General features: G+C 45.6%; 1 protein-coding gene across 3 annotated transcripts in view; it reads right to left on the bottom strand.

Moving 5' to 3' along the window:
- IGDCC4 (immunoglobulin superfamily DCC subclass member 4) overlaps positions 1 to 23,362 on the bottom strand; it is an 87,350-nt gene extending 63,988 nt beyond the window's left edge. For 2 of the 3 annotated variants that reach the window (XM_063448779.1, XM_063448781.1), the window contains exon 1: positions 22,934 to 23,362. In XM_063448779.1, the coding sequence (XP_063304849.1) occupies positions 22,934 to 23,003 (70 nt within the window). In that variant the 5' untranslated portion in view covers positions 23,004 to 23,362. The remainder of the gene's footprint in view (positions 1 to 22,933) is intronic. The other variant, XM_063448780.1, reaches the window with a different exon arrangement.
- Positions 23,363 to 27,145: the final 3,783 nt, after the last annotated feature.

The raw sequence follows: 27,145 nt of genomic DNA, 5'->3' as shown, positions 1-27,145 counted from the left end.
ATTCTGCTCTGTGTCAGTGTGTATCAGGGTCTCTGAGGACAGGTGTAAATCCATATATGCCAAGTGACCCTATGTAGGGGGAACAGTCCCTATTCTGCTCTGTGTCAGTGTGTATCAGGGATCCTTAGGATAGGTGTCAATCCATATCTGCCAAGTGACCCTATGTAGGGGGAATAGTCCCTATTCTGCTCTGTGTCAGTGTGTATCAGGGTCCCTCAGGACAGGTGTCAATCCATATCTGCCAAGTGACCCTATGTAGGGGGACCAGTCCCTATTCTGCTCTGTGTCAGTGTGTATCATGGTCCCTGAGGACAGGTGTCAATCCATATCTGCCAAGTGACCCTATGTAGGAGGAACAGTCCCTATTCTGCTCTGTGTCAGTGTGTATCAGGGTCCCTGAGGACAGGTGTCAATCCATATCTGCCAAGTGACCCTATGTCGGGGGAACAGTCCCTATTCTGCTCTGTGTCAGTGTGTATCAGGGTCTCTGAGGACAGGTGTCAATCCATATCTGCCAAGTGACCCTATGTAGGGGGAACAGTCCCTATTCTGCTCCGTGTCAGTGTGTATCAGGGATCCTTAGGATAGGTTTCAATCCATATCTGCCAAGTGACCCTATGTAGGGGGAACAATCCCTATACTGCTCTGTGTCAGTGTGTATCAGGGTCTCTGAGGACAGGTGTAAATCCATATATGCCAAGTGACCCTATGTAGGGGGAACAGTCCCTATTCTGCTCTGTGTCAGTGTGTATCAGGGATCCTTAGGATATGTGTCAATCCATATCTGCCAAGTGACCCTATGTAGGGGGAATAGTCCCTATTCTGCTCTGTGTCAGTGTGTATCAGGGTCCCTCAGGACAGGTGTCAATCCATATCTGCCAAGTGACCCTATGTAGGGGGACCAGTCCCTATTCTGCTCTGTGTCAGTGTGTATCAGGGTCCCTGAGGACAGGTGTCAATCCATATCTGCCAAGTGACCCTATGTAGGAGGAACAGTCCCTATTCTGATCTGTGTCAGTGTGTATCAGGGTCCCTGAGGACAGGTGTCAATCTATATTTGCCAAGTGACCCTATGTAGGGGGAACAGTCCCTATTCTGCTCCGTGTCAGTGTGTATCAGGGATCCTTAGGATAGGTTTCAATCCATATCTGCCAAGTGACCCTATGTAGGGGGAACAATCCCTATACTGCTCTGTGTCAGTGTGTATCAGGGTCCCTGAGGACAGGTGTCAATCCATATCTGCCAAGTGACCCTATGTAGGGGGAACAGTCCCTAGTCTGCTCTGTGTCAGTGTGTATAAGGGTCCCTGAGGATAGGTGTCAATCCATATCTGCCAAGTGACCCTAAGTAGGGGGAAAAGTTCCTATTCTGCTCTGTGTCAGTGTGTATCAGGGTCCCTGAGGACAGGCGTCAATCCATATCTGCCAAGTGACCCTATGTAGGGGGAACAGTCCCTATTCTGCTCTGTGTCAGTGTGTATCAGGGTCCCTGAGGACAGGTGTCAATCCATATCTGCCAAGTGACCCTATGTAGGGGAAACAGTCCCTATTCTGCTCTGTGTCAGTGTGTATCAGGGATCCTTAGGATAGGTGTCAATCCATATCTGCCAAGTGACCCTATGTAGGGGGAACAGTTCCTATTCCGCTCTGTGTCAGTGTGTATCAGGGTGTCACGACACTCCTTAGTCGACATGCCCTCGTGCAGTACTCGCACTCACCACTCTTTCTGTTTGGCACTGTTCTCATTTCCTTTCGTTAGGCACTACACCTGGCCCTTGTTTAGCACCTATATATTCTGGTTTCTCCCCTCACTCCTGGTCAGATCATTATCCTCTATCCTTGACCCTATACCTGCTGTTTCCTGGCTCCCGTGATTCTGTCTCCTGTCTCCTGTCTCCTGTCTCCTGTCTCCTGTCTCCTGTTTCCTGTCTCCTGTGTCTTGTTTCCTGAGTATCCTGAGTATCCTGAGTATCTTGTGTTTCCTGATCCGGTGTTCCGATGTCCTTATGGTCCTGTGTCCTGTGCCTCCTGTTCCAGTGTTCGCCTGCAGTGTTCCTGTCTAGACTCCTTCTCCAGTGATTCTGACCTTGCTGCATTATTTCTGTGTGACCTGCTTAGGACTTTGCCCCTTGATGTTCATTTTGTACTTGGTGGCTGCACTAACCTGACTAAGCCTTTACCTTTGCCTAGGACTATCGTGGACTCTGCCTGCTCTATTGTATATATTGGGTTATTGTATATATTTATATATTTGTGGCATTGTCATATTTTGTTTTGTGTATATATATATCTATATCCTTTTGGTTTGCCTTAATACATTTTCTTTATTACTCCATTTATCGTGTCCTAGAATTATTTCTCTGCTAAGTTGGTTCCCACACTTAAAGGGACAGTGCTGTTGCAGGGCAGCACCCCTTCATGCCATGACACAGGGTCCCTGAGGACAGGTGTCAATCCATATCTGCCAAGTGACCCTATGTCGGGGGAACAGTCCCTATTCTGCTCTGTCAGTGTGTATCAGGGATCCTTAGGATAGGTGTCAATCCATATCTGCCAAGTGACCCTATGTAGGGTGAACAGTCCCTATTCTGCTCTGTGTCAGTGTGTATCAGGGTCCCTGAGGACAGGTGTCAATCCATATCTGCCAAGTGACCCTATGTAGGGGGAACAGTTCCTATTCCGTTCTGTGTCAGTGTGTATCAGGGTCCCTGAGGACAGGTGTCAATCCATATCGGCCAAGTGACCCTATGTAGGGGGAACAGTCCCTATTCTGCTCTGTGTCAGTGTGTATCAGGTTCTCTGAGGACTGGTGTCAATCCATATGTCAAGGTGTCAATCCATATGTCAAGGTGTCAATATGTCATATGTCAGATTTCAATCCATATCCATTGTGATTTAGGAATGTTAGGTGATTTATGCCCTTTATGGATTGAAACCAGACTCTGCATCAACTGTGTAATTTTCCATGGGAGTTTTGCCATGGATCCCCCTCCGGCATGCCACAGTCCAGGTGTTAGTCCCCTTGAAACAACTTTTCCATCACTATTGTGGCCAGAAAGAGTCCCTGTGGGTTTTAAAATTTGCCTGCCCATTGAAGTCAATGGCAGTTCGCGAAGGTTAGCGGAAGTTTGCGTTCGCCGTTCGCGAACCGAAAATTTTATGTTCGTGACATCACTAGTCGCTTTGGATAAGTCTCTATGAGCTTGCCACATCTTACCATTGGGATTTTTACCCATTCCTCCTTGCAAAACTGCTCCAGCTCCTTCAAGTTGGATGGTTTGCGCTTGTGAACAGCAATCTTTAAGTCTGACCACAGATTTTCTAGTGGATTGAGGTCTGGGCTTTGACTAGGCCATTCCAACACATTTACATGTTTCCCCTTAAACCACTCAAGTGTTGCTTTAGCAGTGTGTTTGGGGTCTTTTTTTCCCTGCTGGAAAGTGAACCTAGCCTCAAATCACGCACAAAGTGGAACAGGTTTTGCTCAAGAATATCCCTATATTTCCCTCAACTCTGACCAGTTTCCCAGTCAGGCTGCTGGAGCTGTAGTATTCTGGTGCTTAAACAGAAGGCTGTGGTCTTAAGTGGAGCATGCAGTGAGTAGCTGTTATGTCACAGGGGGACCGCTTGTGCGCTCTATGTGGGTTTGGGGGGGGGGACAGGGGCATGCTATCTTAGAGTTCAGTCTTAAGTTTACGGAGCCAGAACAACAGAGGTATTAAATACGATTTCAACAAACAGTAAAACAGAAAAACTTGGGGTGGAGCTAAGCCACGGAGCGGAATGGCCGCATGCTGTCTGAGCTCAGGACAAAACTGCCATTTTCACCCTATTTACAGCGCCCAGACTCTGCACAACGATCGCAAAACAGCAGTGCTGGCTGTAGCAGACGTGATGGGACGTAAAACTAAAAAGTCCAAACCGGACAAGCCATGGCAAAACCCTAGCATTGGAGACCTCTGGAGACAGGCCCGGACTACAGTGAGCCCAAATATGGCCGCCCTCCATGATGACAGCTCCGGCATGTCTGATGATTTTACGACCGGAATGGAGGTAGAGCCCCTACCCGCACCAAAGGCCCATCTCTCCACTCCCCCACAACCCGACTCACCCCCGGTCACCATAACGGGGCCGGGGTCCAACACGCTATTCAGGCGGATATGGCGAAAATACGCACAGACCTGCAGGGCCTGACAGGCCGCATTAACGCCCTGGAACAGGGATCCCTGCACACCAGCACGCACACCAAGCAACTACAGCAACTGGTGACCGATCTGCAACACCAGAATCTTACATTTGAGCACCAATTCGCAGTTCTGGAGGACCAGAGGCGCAGCCAAAACATTAAGATTCGAGGGATCGCAGAAGAGATACCGGAGGAGGAATTACCTCATTTCACAAGAGGGCTATTCACGACCCTACTTACACCTAAACAGGCTAAGCAGATAACCCCGGAAGGGATGTTCCGACTCCCAAGGACTACCACAGCCCCAATCACACAACCCAGAGACCTACTGGTACGCCTTCCGAATAGTCAGGGATAAAACAGCAGTGCTGAACGCAAAACCGTTCTCCCTACCTGTTCGAGAATCTGTCGCTCTCATTCTACTCAGACCTCTCACGGTCCACAATGGCCTGGCGCCGTTCCCTCCAGCCCTTCACGGCACTTCTCCGTGCGCAAAACATCACGTACAAGTGGAGGGGCTCACGCGCATTACAACTCTCTCACGGAGATTCCCGGTACACCATCCAAGATATGCAGGGCGCGAGAGACCTACTTCCCACACTGGGCCTCAGACAGGACTCCATACCAACGACGGGACAACTCACCATACCCGCTACACCCGGGATAGGGGATCCAGCGACGACACTACCATTTGTCCCCCGACGGCTTGAATCACGGAAGAGCACAGCAGCCGCAACCTGACGGGACTTTGATAGCTAACTAGGCCACTTCTCGTTCTTCACGGGTCCCCAGGCCCAAAGACTTGCCCTGAGGGCTTAAATAGAGGAACTCTGAACGCACGATAGTTTAACGTGCACAAGTTATTTGTTTCCTTATATTTTGGTTAAAATCGTTATTATCCTTATTTTAGACACCTTATATTGGCTCAAGACACAATTAATTTTCATAGCCTGAGGGAAAGGTACTACAAGCTGTCCCGCTGCAGCAGCCATACCTCCAACCACATATCTGCCCGACAGACACAGGGCCACCGAGAGAGCTCAACTTTTACTCTCCCCCCCCCCCCCAGGGTAACTGGGGATACTAAACCACCCTACTGGCCACAAAACACATGATAACATCACCACACATGCACTCCACGCATGCAAGCCACAGGCGAACCACACACACATCAAGCACAGGAGATGTCATGTCCCGCAGAGACACTTAGCCTCGACGCGCAACAGTAGCAAGATACGTTCACACGCTAGTCCTAAACTAATCTATCCTCTACTTCACGACCAAAGCTAGTGAATATCTACGTTTCTATTATTATTACTCAAATATAAAATGTGCTGTCTATATATAGCCATGTAACTGTCCTATGCTGATTGTTTATGATGTGCTTGATACAGCTATCAAGGCGTTTCAAGCTTGTTTGTCACTCTTTGCACGTGAAAAATAAAGAATTACAACAAAAAAAAACTGAAAAATTTACACATTTGAGGGACATTATGTGTGAATGAGGGCACTTGTATCTGCAGCCGCAGACATTAGGTTGGCAGTTTGATTGCCTCGGGTGCCCCAACTCTGGGTACAAATGGGGTTATTCCCGCTACAGTCCAGGATGGGCGGTCTGGGGGCAGTAGCTTCTCTGCTGGCAGGCTTAGAGAATGCAGGAAGGCTGGTGCTTCATTGAGGTGTGATATTGCGTATATCTTGCCCGCTTTGTCGGCGATTAGTCGTCGGGGGCCCCATTTATAGGGGATTGAATTCTCCTGGAGGAGCTAAGTGATTTGCTTGAGGGATCTCCGCCATGTCAAAGTATGCCTGGAAAAGTCTCTGTAAAATGCCAGCTGTGCCCCCTCAAAAGAGACTGTGGGGGAGCTGCTGACTGCCCCCGTGGTTAGAGCCTCGCACCAGTTTTAGTAAGACATCCCTGGGTACCTCTCGAGCTGCGTTGGTTGCCTTGGTGAGCCGGAAGCAGGAGTCCACCACGAGTTGCTTGGTCTGTTTAGGCATGAGGAGAGTGGCCAAGAGCCTCCTGCAATAGTGAGGGAGTTCTGCTCCTAAGATCGTTTCTGGCACTCCCCGTATCCTCAGGTTGCGTGCCCTGGCCTTGTTCTTCATATTGGCTATCTGAGCCTGGTGGTCTGCACACTGCTTTTGCAATGCTCCTATGGCTGCATCTGTAGCTGATTGCGCTAGCTTGGAGCTTTCCATGCTTTCTTCCACTGCTTGTACACTTGTAGTGAGCGTGGACACTGCATCCCCGACTGGTGCCATGTCCGCATTAAACATTGCCTAGATCTTCTTCATTAAGGCTTTGATGTCTCCCTTTGTGGAAGGAGCTGAGTCTTCTGTTTCTGTGAGTGCCCTTGGCCCTGTTCACCGCCTCTGTGAAGGGGAGAGGTCGGCTTCAATGCTTGTCCGAGGATAGTGATGAATAGGCCTCAGCGGGCGCCAGCTTGGCGGGTTAAGGCCGCGTGGCCGTGCGCACGAATACGCTTTTATCTCGGGAACCAGAGTACGGATCTGAGCGAAGCTTCTTACTTTTCTTTCCCATGGTGTCGGGGATCGGGCTGGGGCGTTTTGAGCCCAATAGCGAGATCTGTGTTGGCACAAATTTATTTTTAGTCGGGCCAACTTGCGGAGCTGTTGTAGATCACGTCCAGCTCGTGCAGGCGCTGGCTCCGCCCCCTCCGGCCTATAGTTTTTATCATATGCCGGGTCTTTGTTAGGCTTAAAGGGACAATATAGTCACCAGAACAACTACAGCTTATTGAACAACTACAGTCTTTTTGCTGTAAACACTGTCTTTTCAGAGAAAATGCAGTGTTTACATTACAGCCATGTGATAACTTCACTGGCCACTCCTCAGATGGCTGTTGGATATCCTTCCTGGGTCATGGCTGCCTAAAATGCCTCCAAACATTCAGTATCTCCTTCCTCTGCATGCAGACACTGAACTTTCCTCATATAGATTCATTGATTCAATTAATCTCTATGAGGAGATGCTGATTGGCCAGGGCTGTGTTTAAATTGTGCTGGCTCTGCCTCTGATCTGCCTCTTTTTCAGTCTCAACCAATCCAATGGGGAAGCATTGTGATTGGATCAGGCTACCACTTCTGATGATGTCAGCAGGCAGTGGGCAGGTCAAAAGGAAACAGGGACAAACAAGCAGCTCCAGACTTGAATACAAGATTTTACTATATTTAGGGAGGCATGAAGGGACCAGGGGGCTAGATGGTGGTTTTAACCCTATAGGATCAGGAATACATGTTTGTGTTCCTGACCCTATAGTGCTCCATTAAGACTGGGAGGATATTAGCAGTAAGAAATTAGACAGATGTATAAATTCTTTAAAGGCTTGTGCCATCTCAGGGGCTAATCTTTTTTTGACTATTTTATAAAACTGGGCCCCAAACCGATCTGGGCCAGGGGATTTCTTATTTTTGAGTGTTTCGATTGCTTTAATAACTTCACAGGTCTGAATAGTTTTGTCTAACATTTCTTTCTGTTCTGTACTTATTTTGGGTATATGTAACCTTCCAAAAAATAATCTAAACTCCCCAAATTAATCTTATTGGAACTATTATACAGTGATTTATATTATCTATACTGAAGACATTTTGATGTAATTAATTCACAATTTGATATATATTGCACAGCTATAACAATTCTCACATAATCTACTCTTCCATACCTTATAATACACGGTACTTTCAAGTCTTGTGTCTTGAAATCTATCCACTTGGTCAATATGCCCACATACCCACTTAGGTAATATGCTGCTACATTTCTCATTACCTTACACAGTGATTGATGCTTTTGTACACTTCTTAACCTCATTGTGTACAAAGATTGCAGGTAATGACCTTGATCAGGTAGTACCTAAAACACACAGCTTCAATTTAGACAATACATACAAAATTAATATGCAGCAATGTTTAGGAATATTTTTTATACTAGATGTATGTTGTTCTCAATTCGAGTTGCAAATTTATATATGCAACCATTGTATTTCTCCAAAGTAGGCCTACTCACTCCAAAAACTAGTAGTACTCTAAAAAGAAAGCATTTTTCGATTGACTGTACACTCTGAAAAAGCTGAAAATGAAACTTCATGCCCCACACACTTCTGCAAGGATTAACTGTCACATCTGAAAGTTTTCTATGACAAACCTCTTCACAAGTTGTCTCAGAGTGTCCATCAGATAGTGAGCAGAAAATATAGAGAACCCACTCTTATCCCAAGAATACTATACCACTGTCTAATGCCACTGGGATTATTATCCTTTAAATTGTTGTTGTTTTGTTTTTTAAACATTTATTGGAAATGTTCACAAAGTTACAACCGTTCCAAAGTTACACATTGTTATGATCAAGTACATCAAAGTTGCAACAATGTTCGTATGGACATACAACAATTGTGTAAGGATAAACATATCACATACGATTGGATAAACATACCATGTGTAAGGGTGAACATAAAACATGTGGATGGATTAACATAACACAAAGAGCATTGAGATAATTTCATGTCATCCATTCATTTTGTAGGTATACATACTACCTTAATGTGAACATACGTGGTCCTCAACTCACACAAGTAGGGTGGTAAGCCTAGATAAGCCCGTAATCAGTTGGTTGATACCTATGGCTTTATAGCCTTTGGTATAGCATCACATCGGTGATGGCAGTTGAACATTACTGCCATGTTAGCGTGTCAGTTATATGGTTAGGAGAATGTACCCATTAAGAGGTCACCTGCCCGAAGGATTTAGCACCGAAATAGAGTGAGTGGCACATTAATTGTGGTATTAAATAGTGTGTAATGCTATGTTTGTATCAGCCCATTGAAAAGTGTGAGTGCATTTCTTGCATGAACTTTGGTAACTTTGGTGCTATTTGTTTTGCATGATCAGGTTGAAAGGCTTCAGGATAAATGACAAATGATGTTGCTATCATGAGTCATGGGGGAAGGGAGATTAATACATTGTTTTTATGTTAATACAATTGCACCACAGTACTGAGAATGTTTTACTCTCCATAAAGGTAAGACAGGATATGATATATACAAAGATGTTACACTGTATCTGTAGTTAATGTACTTATAAAGAAAATGTCAAAGGCCGTGATTAACACAGAATGTAAAGAAAAAAGTATAGATTAAAAAAAATCAATAAATATGTCTCTTGTCCTGCTAGCTATACATTTTTGAGATATATATATAAAAAAAAGGAAATTAAATGAGGAGGGTTTAATGATTGCAGTGGGGAGACCCGTATTGCTCACACTTTCTTTCAAACTGACAATAGTTGGTTGCAGACTGTTGAGCCAGATAGGCATTTGTGTTTGGAAATCTGGTTGAGAAGTTGATGGACGTGGAATAGGGCATTTTTGAGAATGATGTGCTTGCCAGCCAAGAGGACCCAGTCAAGAACACCGGACCTGTTTCATTATCATCTTCTGGAATAGACTGGTAATTAGAGGAACTGAAGGAAGCATTGCAGAGGACATTACATTCCCAGCTTTATCTCTGTGTCCATTTACTATGTTGGACAAGAACTTATGCTTAAGGAATAAGTAGCAATTTTGGGGAACCTTTTTAGATGGGCTGTAAAATGTGTTCTACCATAGATTTTGCCTAAAGCGAGAACTAGGTGATGACTTTTGGTTCTGCTTTTCAAATTGACACATACACTATTGTTGTTCCTAAGTAAGCCAATAGACTCTGTACAGATCCTCCATCAACAACTAATGATCTTCAACTGAAAAATACATTTTTTAATTGACTGAACACTCTGAGAGAGCTGAAACCAGAATTTGTATCCCACACAATTTGTCTTGTGTTTTTAGTGTATATGCTATCTGGTGCTATCTGGGAATCTCCATTACAGACTTCTTTTTCAGTGTGTCTCTGTTGGTCAACCACCAGTTATGTTTACTGGATTGGTGAAGAAGAATTCTGAAACTCTATTTTGGCAATCACAGTTCAATAGCAGGCCAAGTAACTGCCTTGATGAAAAATAACATTACGGTTAACAGCGACATTATTGTCTTGAAGACTTGGGGACTTTGTAAACATCTTTTATCTATTGATTTGTCAAAAAAAGCTCTTTCTTCTACTGAACTGATCATTATTTCTAAAAAAAAAAAAAAAAAAACACTTATGTATAGGATTCACATAAAGGACTGAAATATCTCTATTATTCTGAAGTTATAAGTCCTCAGTTTGTTTAATGTGTAATATGTAGTTGTCAATTATCCAGCATTTCCACTACTGCTATTCCTTATCTTCAGAGATGGACAGCCAGGCACAGTTTGCAAAACATCTAAAGCAGTTTTGAAAGACAAAATGGCAAAGCATGGATATGCAAGTGTTCTATACCACTTGACCCGGAATGAGTAAATTTTCTTAGCCAAATTCTTTGGAGGTTTTTCCAGTATCCAAAAATGTATTATGCGGAGTACCAATTTGTATAATGTTCCAGTGCCCCAGGTAACATCAAAATAGCCAAAGTCTACATGCTACTGACTAACAATTGGCTTCATGCCAGATAAACAGTGAGAAATCCTCAAAATCTCCATTTTTGGCATAATACATTTTCTTAATCTTTCCTACATTTCCTTATTTTTGATCTGAATGTGTCCAGTACATATTATTATCTATATTAATACATTTTGCTTGACTTAATTCACATTGTCTCAGGAATTACTTACCTAACATTGCAGATTGAGAGGGTGCCCAATGGTCAAAATAACTGAATGTAAACTTCTTACTTACAACTGGGTGAGTTAAAATGTTGAAGCCCTGTTCCACAATTTGAAAACAGCATATATTGAAGCAACTCATGGTTTTGTTCACGTTCATATTTACACTAAACACCAAAAAACCTACAGCCTAATATAGAGGTTGTCCTTTTTCTCTGGCAATGTCAAACACTGCCACAACATGATTCTAGTGGGTGTCTGGCAGACAGTGACTAGAGGCACAGTCTCCATTATTCATTCATTGTCACCATGCACAGCACAATGATGAAGAACTGATGAAGCTAATGCAACTGATAAAGTATCATTGGATTTAATGTTTCAGAAGCATTTGATAAGCGGATTGCCGCACATTATCCCAGTGCTATAACGGTACAGATTCCAAGTGCTTGCAAAATTAGAAAGTACGCAGTTTAAATATCTGCTATATACAAATATTGCTACTTTGGGGTCACAAACCAGTTACTTCACAATATGGTAAAGGATATTATTATCTCACAGTAAATCCGAGGGGTGAAATGTCACTTGTGTTTAAAAGGAAACTATAGTGCCAGGAAAACAAACTTGTTTTCCTGGCACTATAGCTTCCCCCTTTGTCAAGGCAGGGAGTTTGCACCCAGACCACTTCAATGAGCTGAAGTGGTCTGGGTGCCTACAGTGTCCCTTTAATGCTGAGATTTAAAGGGCTTCCAGACTGATGAATAAAATATTAAGATAATATATCGCTGTCAATTATATCCTTCATTGGAGACAGTGAAGTATAGCTACACTTTGTAGGTTCAAATGTTCCACAAGCACTGTCAATACTCATAGTCAATACTGTGTGCTATGTGGGATTCACAAAGTCAGTGAAGGGGTTAATTAAAAGCAAAATATCTCCATGTTGGTTGAGCAGCATGACCCTGAGACCAACACTGCCATTTGCTGTTAAACATTATCTCATGTGACCTTGGGCTAGTGGCCAGCATCCCGATCTTTGGACACTTGCAATTCTCCACTGCAGTGGTGTATATTCCTCTCCACTTTATCACTCTTCATAAGGACTTAATAGCCAAACTGGACAAATTCTCAGCTATGCTTCCAGTTTAGCTACTTTGGCCTTAAATGTGAAAATCCCTTTGAATTCCAGACAAGTCTCACTTTATTGAATAACCCTGTGAGTGGTGATAATGGTTCCTCTCAATTGAACCCATTTATTGTAAAGGTTCCTGAAGGTATTGTAGGTTGATTTATTTTTTTTCATGCCGGATCAGTTGTCACTTTCTCCCTACTAAGGTTTTCTAATAAATATACACCTCAGGCAAGCAGATCATCAGCCTCTTTCGTTTATTTTCTAAACCATTTATCACACGGGTTAGGGTGGCACTTTTTATTATCACAGTGCTGACATGCCAGCTGTCACAAAGAGAATCAGGTGTGGGTAAAGGGGGGTGCTTACTCCGAGCTGCGAGACAGGTACACACATAGAGTACTTGATTATTATTAGTACTTAAGTATTTAATCTTAAATACCTGCTTGCTTGTTGCTCCGGCATTAGTGCTGCCAGGAGGAAACAGGTTGTCTACGGTGTTCACAATATACATAACAATACTTATTCAACTGATAGATGTATGAGCAGGCAGCTGCAGCACCTACAGTTATTACCTCCATTTATGATCTTTGGTGGGATAGTAGTAAACTGTGTGCTTGCGAAAGAAGGTGAATATCTCATTCTCCATCCCATGAGAGACATGCCGCGACAGTACTTCTTTCTCTGCATGGCTGCAGGACCAATTACAGGAGAACGAGCAGGGATGTATGGCATCAGCATCATGGCCCCACGTGAACTCCTGCATGCAAGCCTTTTACATCATTCCGCTCAGCCTCATTTACAGGCAGGATAGGGGTAAGGGAAAATGTCATTGGGAGAGGGAACAAATCGGGAAAGAGGAGATGTGATGGGGAAGGGAGCAGAAGATGTGGAAAGGGAAAAAGGGAAAGTACCTCCCTGGAAATCTTAAGGAAGGGAGGACATGACTGCTGGCAGGGATAAGGGGTTGGGTTATAGGGGATACATTGTGGCACATGGGGGGCATAAAAATGGGGAAAAATGGGAGGGTACTCACCAGTTCCCCGGGCAGAGGTGTAGTGCTACTAGCTTCCCCTGGAACTGTTTACAAAAAAAAAAAAAAAAAATTATTACACGAATTTTACCAAAAAAAAAAAAAAAAAAAACATTTTACAGGAGTTTGGAATACTTATCCTCTGCTTCTGTTTACTTATCTTTCCCTCATCTGGCATCGGGAGAATGGCTGCAGCTGTTTCCAAGGACGATGTGGTAGCCTTATTACAGGCGTACCTTGAATCCCATGGCTCCGGTGCGTTGCAGGAGGTGTTAGCCGGGGTGGATAACCGCCCGGCTCCTGCTGCTGCTTCAGGGACTTCGCTCCAGGCTGATGGCGGTAGGAGAGCCAGGCGTTCAAAGCCTCCTACGCGCCTGTCCCCCAGTCCGGTATCCACAAGAAGAGGTCGTCAGCGGGGTGAGCGGATCGGCACCGCGAGGTCTTCCCCGGTGAGAGCTGGTCGGAGATCGGTGGAGGCCATCATCGTTGGTGGACAAGATGGCGGCGTGGCGGGAAGATCTCGTAGCCCGCCGTCTCTTCCGGTCCCAACGGCGGGAAGAGAGAGGTCACCGGAAGTGAGTGCACGCGTCGGCGTGCGTCAAGGCGCCGGACGTCATCACCAGGCGCAACCGGAAGTGACGCGCCCCGGCGGCGCACGGGACCCGGAAATTACACGTAACGTCGGCGCCCTGTCCGGAACACGGAGTTCACAGGGCGCCGGACGCAGAGGACGGTCGGCAGGGAGGAGAGGAGACATCAGGACCGCACAGACAGCCGGAAGCAACCCCCATCACCCTGAGGCAGCCGGTTTCGGCGAATTTCACCTGGAGCACAGCTCAGGTCCTGCTGCAGATGTCCCCAGGAGGTCTTGGTCTGATTCTGATTCGGAAGCAGAGGAGGTTTCGGTGCCAGCAGTTCCCCAGCGGTCCGGTGAGTGGTTGCATTGCGCTAGCGTGCCAGGGACTGGGGCCCAAGATCAGTCTAGTGAGTGTTTGCGCCTGCTTAGGACCCTAGTGGCCAGTTTTCCTTCACACCTTACTGGGGTACAGGGATTCCCAGGGCAGGCTGAGGTTCAGGTGCAGGGAGGTTCACAAACCCCTAGGGGTCAGCCTTCTGGGGCTTTTCGTGCGGGTTCGGTGGGATGTGATCTTGCACCGTTAGGTTTGCATGTCCCTATGGACACGCAAGACAAAATATGTAGAGGTGAGTATGTGGATCTGCTGTCCTTGGTCTCTCCTGACAAGGATTCCGTGGACAGACCGCGCCGTGGAGAGGTTCCAGAGGCGGAAAAAGGTAAGCAGATACCCAGAACCTTTGGCAATTGGTTGCAAGGGTTTAACATATTTGCCAGTATCCTGGTGCGCCGTTTCCCAGATAAGGCTCCTGCCCTGTTTGGGTATTTGGACCTAATTTGGGGAGCGTATAAAATCTATGGCGGTCAATGCTGGTATCGGTATGACCAGCAATTCCGACAAAAATTGGCGGTGTGCCCGGGGATGGATTTCGGCGTTCAGGATGGCAGTCTCTGGCTGTTAATTATGACTCCCAGTAGACCATCCCCCTTTCCCGGGCCTGCCGGAGGGACCTCCGGCTCCTCTGCGGGGCAAAGAAAAGGCGTATGTTGGCTCTTTAACGAGAGCCACTGCCGCTGGTTCAGCTCCTGTAGGTTCCGCCATGAATGTGCACACTGCGGGGGAGCTCACCCAGCTGTGCGCTGCTTCAGGAAGGGGAAGCCAGGGTCTGGAAAGGGTCCATCTCGAGACGACATATCTAGGGGAGAGGACGCCGGTGGACGCCCGAAGGATGCGCCCGTGGCTCGCCCGGTATCATAGGGGTCGCGATGCGCAGACATTGTTTGACGGGTTTCAGGTAGGTTTCTGGATCCCCTTTGTTCCCTCTTCCTCGCCTCTGTTTGCGGACAATCTCCGCTCGGTTAAGGGCAAGGAAGATATTTTACAGGAAAAATTGCAGGTTGAGGTGCAGGCGGGTCGCATGGCTGGCCCATTTCTTGCGCCTCCCTTTCCTAACTTACGTGTTTCCCCTCTGGGCTTAGTTCCCAAAAAGGACCCAGGTTCCTTTCGGTTGATCCAACACCTGTCCTATCCGTCCGGTCAATCGGTAAATGATGCCATTGGCAAGGACATTTGTCGAGTGCGATATGCCTCGTTTGATAGGGCTTTGCAGTTGGTTCGCCGGGCCGGTCCCGGTGCTTTGTTGGCGAAGTCTGACATAGCGTCAGCTTTCCGTCTGTTGCCGGTTCATCCCTCCTGTTTTCACCTATTAGGATGTTTTTTTCAAGGGGTTTTTTACTACGACATGTGTTTACCCATGGGTTGTTCTATTTCTTGTTTTTATTTTGAAATGTTTTCCTGTTTTCTGGATTGGGTAACGAGGCAGGAGGCGGGTCTGGAATCGGTTACTCATTACTTGGATGATTTTCTTTTCGTTGGCCCTCCGGGTTCGGGTGAGTGTGAGCGGCTGTTAAACACATTTAGGGCAGTCATGGGATGCTTCGGGGTCCCCGTCGCGGAGGCTAAGACGGTGGGTCCGGTTCAGGTCCTGTCGTTTTTGGGGATTGAGATCGACTCTGTCGGTATGGTTTTCCGGCTGCCAGATGAAAAGTTGTCGGTCCTCTTGAGGCTGATTGACCTGGTTCGTGGGGCGAGGAAGGTTCAGTTGCGACAAATGCAGGTGCTCCTGGGGCACTTGGCTTTCGCGTGCCGAGTTCTTCCCATGGGACGTGCGTTCTGCAGGCGCCTTTCTCTGTCCACGGTAGGGGTTCGGGAGCCTTTTCATTTTATCCGAGTCACGAGGCGGCTGCGCGCGGACCTCCAGGTGTGGAGCTCCTTTTTGGAGCGATACAATGGACGCTCCTGTTGGTTGCTGGAAGCAGCGTCTAACGCAGAGTTGAACCTTTTCACGGATGCGTCCAGTTCCGTGGGGTTTGGGGCATACTTTCAGGGTCAGTGGTGCGCAGAGGCATGGCCGGCGCACTGGCTGGGCTTGGATGTTATGCGCAACCTGACGTTTTTAGAGCTGTTTCCCATCGTGGTATCTTTGGAGCTCTGGGGGGAGGATCTAGGCAACCGGACAGTGGTTTTTCACACGGACAACATGAGTGTTGTCCATGTGATTAATCGTTCAACCGCCAGTTCCCCTCCTGTTCTGGCGCTCCTGCGACGGTTGGTACTTCTTTCATTAAAGTTTAATGTTTGGATAAAAGCTTGTCATGTTCCGGGTGTTCATAACGTGGTAGCTGACTCTCTTTCTCGGTTTCAGTGGGACCGTTTTCGGGAGTCGGCTCCAGCCGCGGAGGCAGTGGGTATCCGATGCCCGGTTTCCTTATGGGAGATCGATTTGGAGGATTGAGAGGCTTGGTGTCGGACTCCTTAGCTGACTCTTCCTGGAAGGCATATCAAGCCGTCTGGCGGACATGGCTCTCCTCATTTTCGCAGAGCCTGGTGTTGGGGTCGGAGTCCGGGCGATTGGAGGCGACTTTAATAATGTTGGAGTCTATGTTGGCGCAGGGTAAGTCTTGCTCGGCGGCCGAGAAGGCATTAACCGCCCTGTCCTTTCTGTGCAGGTTTATGGGTTGGCAAGATGTTTCTCGGTGGTTCGGAATTCAGCGAGTTATCCGGGGTTGGAGACTTCGGAGGGTCCCAGACCGCCGCCGCCCGGTGTCTGCTGACTTGCTGGGACGGATTCATGGGGCTCTGGAGGCCGTTTGTTTCTCAGATTACGAAGCCGCTTTATTTCGGGTTGCGTTTTCTTTTTGTTTTTTTGGAGCACTTAGAGTGGGTGAGTTGGTTGCTCGCAACCGTAGGTCGGTTGGGCCTCTGCTGTTGTCGGATATCCGGTGGTCCGAGGACTCCGTAGACGTTTTCATAAGTCGTTCCAAGACGGACCAGGTAGGTAGGGGTTCGTGGGTACGGATCGGGGCTACGGGCGGCAGGTTCTGTCCAGTCCGTCTTTGCTCAGCCTATTTGCAGATTAGGCCGATGGGGTGTCTCTCCTTTTTGATGCATAGGGATGGGTCCCCCCTCACTCGTTATCAATTCTCAGCCAGGTTCCGTGCTGCCTTGGTGGCATGCGGGGTGGATCCTCGTCATTACTCTGCTCACTCTTTCCGTATAGGGGCGGCCACCCAGGCTAGTTTGTGGGGTTTCTCAGACGCAGCGATTCAGCGCTTGGGTAGATGGGGTTCACGGCGCTATAGGTCCTATGTCAGACCTCATTTACTATAATGCATTTTCTCCGTAGGTCCTCGGCCCCGCTGCATTTGGATTCTGGGACATTCCTACGTATATTGGGCAGCGCGGCGAGCTGAGGAGCGGCCCTACGGGAGAAATTTGGGGGTTTCCTATGAGATGGCCAGGGTAAGGTGGAGGGGTATTAGGGGTATGTTGTGGCAGCAGCTGTATGCCGAATGCGTATCCCTTCGGAGGTACGTGTCCGGGCCAGTGACTCTGGTGCTTCATGCAGGGGGAAATGACCTAGGGCGCAGTAGGTCAGTGGACCTCCTGCATGCGATTAGACACGATCTGGCTAGGTGTATGGCTCTGTTCCCCGATTTGACCCTTATTTGGTCGGACATAGTGTCCAGGCCGTGTTGGCGTTCGCTGCCTCATGCCAAGGGTGTTGAGCGTAGTAGGCGGAAGCTGAACGTGGCCATTGGTAAGTTTGTCCGCCGGCTGGGCGGTTTTGTAATTAGGCACAGGGAGTTGGAAGGGGACAATTCCAACCTGATGCGAAAGGATGGGGTTCACCTCTCCCTCATAGGGTTAGATATCCTGAATGCGGGTCTGCAGGCGGGTATTGAGGAGGCGCTGGCTGCGGGGGGCGCGGTTCCTTCCAGGGGAGCAGGTAGGGAGGAACCGCGGTGGCGGTAGTCCTGGCCAGCGAAGAGGTTCGGAGGAAAGTGCCCAAGCGGCTTGGGGAGTCGCAGCCTGCTGAGAGCTGATGGCGGGGGCAGGCTGCATCGGACTCGTGGGATTCATTTGATAGAGCTGTCTGTTGGTAATCCCCCAACAGCTGACAGGTTGTGGACGCTGGTGATTTATGTGAATTTTGTTAATAAAGCTGTGGCCGTTGCCCTTACCCATACAAAAGGTGTTGTGTATTTATTGGGCAACGGGTGGTGGGAGTTTTGGTCCGGGTCAGCAGTCAAGTACCTCCCTGGAAATCTTAAGGAAGGGAGGACATGACTGCTGGCAGGGATAAGGGGTTGGGTTATAGGGGATACATTGTGGCACATGGGGGGCATAAAAATGGGGAAAAATGGGAGGGTACTCACCAGTTCCCCGGGCAGAGGTGTAGTGCTACTAGCTTCCCGCCCGCCCACCCAAAAAGTGTTTATGATGGTGTTGTTTTGGTTGTGTGCTGTTGTTTTCTTTGTTTTGTCACAGCTCGCGGTAGTCCTGGCCAGCGAAGAGGTTCGGAGGAAAGTGCCCAAGCGGCTTGGGGAGTCGCAGCCTGCTGAGAGCTGATGGCGGGGGCAGGCTGCATCGGACTCGTGGGATTCATTTGATAGAGCTGTCTGTTGGTAATCCCCCAACAGCTGACAGGTTGTGGACGCTGGTGATTTATGTGAATTTTGTTAATAAAGCTGTGGCCGTTGCCCTTACCCATACAAAAGGTGTTGTGTATTTATTGGGCAACGGGTGGTGGGAGTTTTGGTCCGGGTCAGCAGTCAAGCGGCACAAGTGGTGAAAAAGGTGGAGCTGGGGAAGACATACGATGAGATAGATGCAAGTGGGGAAGTGGAGAAATTGAGGGGGGGCAAGTGTGGAAGAGGGTGAAATGTGGAGACAGATGGGAGGAATATTGGGAGAAGCATGCAAATGGAGAATCAGGGACATGGAGAGAAATGAAGAGAAGGATGCAAATGTGTAAGGGAGGGATATGGGGGGGCAAGTGAGCAAAGAGGGGTTTAGGAAGACAGAAATGTGGGACATGACACACTAATACTTCACATTAATATACACTTACATTCTCTCACATGTTGACACCTTACAAATTAATCTCTATATGATGCAGTGTGTGAATTTTATTGCTGTGTAACTCTGCTTTACACTCACAGACAATGAGTATTATATTACCAATCCTCACACCAATAAACACACTGAAGACAGAACAGTTGTGAATTAAAATCTGTAGCAGCTATGTTTGCCTTAAAGGTACACAATAGTGTCAGGAATACAAACGTGTATTCCTAGAGGTTCAAAATAGCCATTTAGGTCCGTGGCTACCCTTTAACCCCTTCTCAACTGGATTAAAAAGGTGATTTACTCACCTTTTTTTCCAGCGCTGCTCCGCCTCCTTGGTTAAGATCAAATTTGACAATCTCCATTACTATCGCGCATGCACAGCAAAATACCACACTGCACCAATCAGCATCTCATCACAGAATCAATTGAATCAATGCATCTCTATAGGAGTGTTCAGCATCTGAATGCAAAGTGTGGAGACGAAGAACATGAGCCCAGGAAGCATCTCTAGTGGCCGATTGAGTGACTGCCGCTAGACATGTTACTAAGCAGTAATGTAAACACTGCCTTTACTTGCTGTAGTTGTTCTGGTGACTATACTGTCTCTTTAATTTGGCAATACAGATTTCAATTTGCTTAATAACCCGAGCCGTAATATAAATTCTGAGACTGGGCACTGAATCTGCCCCGGAGGGGAATAAATAAGGAATAAATGCATCAAAGTCACAAAATACTGGCACTAACGTAAACTTAATCATTGCAATGATCAGTGGCTGATGCGGTTAACTATATAGGTAATGTCTAAGAGTAATTCTGTTGTTAATGTTATAAATGCTCATAAGAGGTATATACATATATATATATATATAAATATATCACAATCAAATATACAAATCCACACTTTTCTCTTCTGTGAGAACCTCCATTTTAGGTCCGTCAATATTTGTTCTCCTCTTTGCACCTGTCAGTCAGCAAAGAAGAGAGAGAGAAGGAGAAGTAGAAACAATGGGGGATGTTTGGCAAAGGGTTCTGTTCTAAAAAGCGGTGCAAAATGTAAAAAATGGCGGAGTCAACTAGAGGAACACGTCCGGAGGTTCCCCTGGTTTCCATGATGATTGCTCCACTTTTATTTCTTTAACCCCTTAAGGACACATGACATGTGTGACATGTCATGATTCCCTTTTATTCCAGAAGTTTGGTCCTTAAGGGGTTAAAATAATTATTAGAGTATTACCCTCTGATCAATCTATTCTGTTCCCAGGTAATGGGGCAAACTCTTTTGCAATAGTTTGCACACTTACCTGAGTCACCAACGGATGCTGTTTGCCCTCTGGGGCCAGCGATGACACCCGACTTTTGCAGAGCTGCAGAACCCGGCAGTTGATCCCGTCAGCCATTCATTGGCTGAGAGCATTAGCTGACCGCTCTCACCCAAAAAATGCATTTCTGTGCATAGGAATATGCACAGAACTGACATTAGCCACTCTTGTTCTGGCCTGGATAATACCACCCTAATGACACTGCCGGTGGTTGAGTTACACCTCCAGCAGCAGAGGGGTTAAACTCTGTATATGCGGCATTTCAAAACCAAAATGCTGCACGTACAGACTACAGGCACCTATAACCACTTCAAATCACTGAAGTGGCCATGGTGCTTGGAGAAAATTTTATAAAATGCATAGTTAATATGTATAGTTATATTCAATGTTTTATTCTGTCGTGTAATTTTTAGAAAAGTAATGGTTGCTTTTTAACAGTATTCACTAATGGCAATAAATTTATCTTTTCTCTTAGAACCTATAATTTACCAGTATGTGCTAGGTGTTCTTGTCCTGATTGGCTGTTCATTTTGTATTAATAGAATGAGCAGAAACCAGGACATAGAGGAGTAAAGGTGCGCATTGTAAATGCTTCTAGCATAAAATGTTCCACGGAAGGTAGTAGATGTGGAATGCATCATTAAAAATATCTTAAATCCGATGAACGATTTTAATATATCTGAACACATGATAAAGTTAAAGGCAATGGGGGAATTACCTCTAGAGAAAACATATAAGCTAGTATGTTAATAACGACATGGGCATATTTACATTTGGGTAATGAACATATGTGACTGGGGCACAGTAGAATTGAGGGAGACAGTCTAACAGTTACCTTGCCTAAGAGTTAAAATTTAAACAAATGTCAGTGAAAATGAGTTCTTTACATAGACCACCCTTCTCATATCTGCAGATCTTTGAGATGAAGTACTGCAAGACACAAAGATTTTATTATGGCTCAACAAAAAATCTCAATTGCTAGAGATGCAGACTAGGGCAGCAGTAAAGGCTGTCCCAAGAGATGCATTAGATATAAGGCTAGCCCTCCACCGGGAATCTGGGTGAGATCAGCAGCTCTGCTGCTGCAGAACCGCTTTCACTTACAATCTGACCAGTCCACTCTCTGTCCAGAAGATGACCAGAGACTCAGTTATAGCTCTGCTGTGGTTTGTAAAGCGGTTAATGTTGCCCAGGCTCACGAACCTAGAATGGGGCTTTGAGGCCTCTTTACACACTTACAGTGAAATTATGAGGATTCATTGTGGCCTGTATTCTATGGGTCACTGCTATTCATTTCCCTCGAAGCTATAGAGCATGTAGGCTGTATATTCTGTATGTACAGATCAGCTTCCAAAGAATAAAACACTAGAAAAAAAAACAAAAAAACACTATAATAAAGCATCTAGCACACCACCGCAGGCTAAATTGGAAGGCAGTGATACTGATCCACTCCTCCATAAATTCTGCCTGTTAAACTGTATAGCATCTGATCAAACAATCCAAAGATTTACAGAATATGACAAATGGTCTTTTTAGATGGAAAAAAAAATAAACAAAACAATAACACATCTGATGACTGTCCATGTACTCTGTAGAACACAAGAACACTTCGTAAAAGTTATATGGGTAATTAGGTTGTTATGGGACAAATTATGATTTTTAGAATTTTTCTAGTGCCAGCATATTTCACAATACTTTCCTATAATACAGCGATGACAACAACAAGTAAAAACAAAATAATGTCAACATATGCAAGAGGCCACCATGCCCTGCTCAAAGGAGCTAACAATCTAGGAGACAAATAATCAGTCTTGGTTGCTGTAACCTCTGACACTAACATTTGTGAATGGATATACAATCAAATATCAGATTATCAAGAAGCCAATGATAGAAGTATTGTATTAGCACGTCAATGTCTCAGTATAATATTGTGTAAATTAATTATAGTTGACATATCATTAGAAAAGAACAGAAATAAATGAATGTGTCAGTGCAGTGATGTGTCTGTCTATGGAGATGTCAATATACTATATAGTAACAGGCAGTGTGCCAGCATTGCATGTTATTAGCAGTACTGTGTTTGGCATACAAAGAGCTAGAGAGGCCCTTCATTTCATGATCACTGTGTGACAACTGCCATGACAAGATTGGAACACACATCCATCTATTGAATCCATGGACCAGGCAGGCTCTTCTTGTTAACAGCAGCAGGGTACCAGGTCATTTTGGACAGAGAAAAAAAAAAGCATGGCATGCAGCACTTCTGTACCCAGTCATGCCAACGTCCTGAGCTGCTACGAAATCATATAAATGTTTAATAAATCACTGTTGCCATGGGGATTATTGTGACAATGAGATAAATATGCAGCAGGGTAAGGACCACATCCCAGTGCATTACATAGAGTTCTATGCGGGCTGACATTCCATCGAGTAGAACTTTGGAGGGCAAGGGTGTTATTAAGACAGTGAGTGCCAGACAGCAGAGTAAGGAATTGGTCGCCCCTCTGGCACACAAGTGGGGGATTCTCCATTCTATTTCTACTCATCCTATGTCTGTAGAAGCCAGAGCTCAGAGCAAGCACTTACCTGCAGCCACCACCAGGACGCAGCCAGCCCACTGCAAACCCCACAGCAGAGATATCCTTCCCAGCGCCATGAAGTGTGCAGCCCCCAGCTCAGGCTGCCCGTGCCCCCCTCTCACCAGCCAGGCGATGCAGAGAGGGGCTCCCTCTCCCTCCAGTCAGACGCCATCTTGTAGAAGTTTTTTTTTTTCCTCTCTCTCTCCTATTTTTTTAACCCCCTTTATGTTTGTTTAGGCAGCTGGTATCTCCGTGTCCATTTACTGCCATCTATTGGTTACTGAGCCAGTCTGAGGACACCCTCACTATCTCATTCTAACAAAGGGGTCACATGTTTGGGCGATGCTGCCTCTCCCCCCTCTTCCTATTAACCACAGTGGGGGAGCAACATCTCTTTTGAGGAGACAGGCGAAAAAAATATCATGGGAAATATCTGAACAAGACCATGTGCCAAATCTAACACCAGAGCGATGTGAGATTCCCAGCCAAGGCTGGGGAGGAGGGGCATACTCACATAATTACAGATGGCTGGGGGTAACTAGGGAGAGGGTACTGAGGATGGCATAGATGGCAGATCACTCACTGCTGAACCTGTCCTCCCAAAATAGCTCTCATTAACTCTCTGGGTCCCAGAGCTGCAGTTAAAGGGTTACACAATTGCAATGTATGCAGCATTTAAATCACACGGTGCACGTTAGAATATTCATTCTGTAACCTGTTACCTTTTAAATAGTCTGTAGCCTCGAACCCACCCCTAATATCGACAGATTTTAACAGATGTTTCACCCTCAATGCCAACCTTATTTAATAAGTTCCCCTAATAACAAATGACTTTAATATTATGGTGTAATTCTTCTTAGTTAATGTGGAATTACAGATGGACAGGATTCAATATTTGCTGATTTTTTTTTTCTGCTTCAAAACACGATTCTCCTTTAACTAGGGAGTTGAACTTCTGGAAATTCCCTATTTTTGGGGGGAGGAGGGGGTTATCAACTAAAGGAAACAACTCTTATATTTAAGTGTACTTCCTTTACAAATGGATTGGTGCCATGTATAGAGAATAACATTTAAGCTATACTGTATAGTCATAGAGCTAGTAAATGCATATTTGAAATGTGTTTTTAAAGGTACACTAACGTAATACTAAATATATTAATTTCAAAGTTAGATTTTTTTTCATGCACTAATTTAGATTCAGGAAACTCCGTTTCAATAAATAAAATTTTAAAAACAACAACAAAGCATAGGAGATCTACTGCAGATCCACCAGTCCCATGCTTCTTGCAGAAAAGTGTGATGATACCAAATGTAAGGGCCCTTGGGAATTAAAGATTTTCAATAAGGAAACGCATCAGATAGCTGTAAGTCTGACCGCCACTAGAGGTGTTTTTGAATCAAAGTGTAAACATTGATATTTCTCATAAAGGTCAATGTTTTACATTGCCAGAAAAAGACAGCATCCATGCATCAAACTCAAACCATCTCATTGAGTTTAAGTCACTGTGGTGTTTGGAGTGCCCCTTTAAAAATAACAGACCACATGTGCGGGGTCTACAGATGCACTAGTACACATTTGTCTTGTCCCATGTAATGTAGCAACATTAGCCCATCCAGTAGTATGTATCCTGGTGCTAGAAATTTTGTAAGAGATAAATGCGAAATTAAGTGCTCACTATTTACTCTAAAAGGGGCTGCAGAAAATCTTACAAGGATTCCCCAACCTTGTGATAATAAAAAGATACAAACACAAAAAAAAATAGATGAACTGAGCCTAGAAATTTTGTAATGCAGATTCCAACATTTTAGGTTTGGCGGAATTACTATTCACGTAACTGCCATTTTCATCTCTATATTTATTGGTGTGGCGGAACCAGCCTCACCACTGTGCCATAAATTAAGTGGATTGTGATGTGAATTTCTAATTTTGCTAAGGCTCTCCACACATTAAAAGGGTAATCCAGATGTGGACCCAGTGCCTAGCCAGGTAACAGCTACACCTTGCTGAGGCCCAACGAAGGTCGAAATGACCATCCGGAGTTTCTGTATCTATCGTGCAGAGAGAACTTGCTGGCAATTTGGTTATGGACTGCCCTTATGGGTGGAATAAGGCTGATATGCAAATAGTACAGGTTCTCTTTGTAATGGCACAAGTGAGCAAAAACATTTTTGAGACCTCAATGGGAATAACCGAAAGGCAAGCTACTGAGTTTCTCTAAGCTTTTGCCAGTCTGTTTTTGTTGCAATTGCTAAATTGTAACCTAATGAAAAAAATAGAGCATCACATGAAAAAAGATTGTCAGTTATCGGTTTTCACTGTTTTATCAAGTGGTGTAATTTCTAGAGTAGTCATATATAAGAATTGTTAAGTAATGGTTCCCCTTTAATAAACAGAAGGGTGTAGGGGTCTCATAATGTACAGTGTATGCAACACCAAGACCTCCTCAATTCCATAGCAGACTTGTACAAAAATGTATAATAAGCAATGCGAAACTGCTCTGTAAGATGACGCCTGCTCAAACTATTATCTTTCACTTGGCAAATCTTGTTGCCACCGAAATGCATAGCACCCTCCTCAGATGAGCACACAGCTTGCTACTCATTGTGTAAAGCACTGCAGAGGTTCACACTCATTGCCTCCTTGGGATTTTGTGTCATCGAGTAACAATTTCTGTTTTGAGGACAACCTTCTGTTCCTGTAGTGCTAGAGGTTCCCATCTGTTTAGGCCTTGGAGTGGCCAGCCTGCAGCTGTCCTGATTAGCAGTATGGTCTCGCCAGACTCTTGAATGCCAGTTCCTGTTACTATGGCAACACAGACTCCAATAAAAGATGACAAACAAGTCTTCAGAAGGCCCCAGCAAGTGAAAAGGGAAAGCAGCTGGGAAACGTTACAGCACTTACCATGTACATTTTACTCTTTTCTAAATGGCTAAAGAAAAAAACCATTTTGACTATTGCTCGACTACTTCCATTACAGGTCTATACACCACATGTACAGCACTGGAAATAAACAGTCAATTTCTCTATATTTGTTTTGTAGGGAAGAAGATGCATTACCAAATAGAAATACCAACGTTTGTGACTTTAAAAAAGGGGCTAGGAAAACGTAAAGTGACACAACAGACCCCTAAAACACTTTAGCTTGGTGAAGCACTTTATGTGAGAAGAGTGTGTCTTTTTCATTTCATACACATTGTTGCTTTCAATAGAAATGGACACATTTAAAAATTAAGCTGGTTACACCATCCCTGGCTGTCAAGCAGACAACAGGTCCTGCTATTTCCTAGTTTGGATAGCTCAGTGGAGCTAAATTCAAGAGACAGCAATTGCTCAGAGCCGGGGGCCCTGACAAAGCACAAGGCCTGAATGCATAGTGTTTCAATGTGCGGTGGATGTAGTGTGTGTACTGTGAATACAGGATGTTTGTGTAGTGGATGCTGTGTGTACAGTTAATGCAGAGTGTATGTTAGTGTTGTGAATGTAGAGTGTGTGTCAGTATAGTGAATGCAGAGTGTGTGTCAATGTAATGAATGTAGTGTGTGTGTGTGTGTGTGTCAGTGCAATGAATGCAGAGTGTGTGTAAATGTGTAGTGAATGCAGAGTGGGTGTTAGTGTGTAGCGGATGCAGAGTGTGTGTGTTGTATTAGTGTATGCAGAGTGTGTGTGTTAGTGTATTCAGTGTGTGTGTTATGTTAGTGTATGCAGTGTGTGTGTTAGTATATGCAGTATGCGTGTTGTGTTAGTGTATTCTGTGTGTGTGTGTTAGTGTATGCAGTGTGTGTGTGTGTGTTGTGTAAATGTGCAATTTTGGGGGGGTGGGGAAGGGGCATTTTCCCATAAATTTTATTTTAAATTAAATGTTTCTCCCCCCTCCCTGCTTACCTGTGTCCAGGGAGGGGGGAGATTCCATCCCTGGTGGTCCAGTGGGGGGGCCCCTGGCTCCCTGTTACCGCAGAGGGGGCCCAGGCGGCACACAGCTTCTCCTCTCTTCTAATAACTCTTGCGAGACCCACGGAGCATTGCCATGGTAACCGGGTCTCGCAAGTGTTATTAGAAGAGAAGCAGTGTGCTGGGACCCCTCTGTGGTAACAGGGAGCCGAGGGCCCGCGGCTGCACACATAGATCGCGATATTCGCCATCATGGTTGTCACCCTCTGATGGCGGCCCTGCTCAGAGCACCTGCCTTGCAAAGACTTCTCATGAAACTGTATAGGAAGT

Source organism: Pelobates fuscus, chromosome 3, assembly GCF_036172605.1.
Source record: "Pelobates fuscus isolate aPelFus1 chromosome 3, aPelFus1.pri, whole genome shotgun sequence".
Classification (NCBI taxonomy): domain Eukaryota; kingdom Metazoa; phylum Chordata; class Amphibia; order Anura; family Pelobatidae; genus Pelobates; species Pelobates fuscus.
The sequence above is the reverse complement of the archived record's forward strand: the minus strand, read 5'-3'. Positions and strand labels throughout refer to the sequence as shown.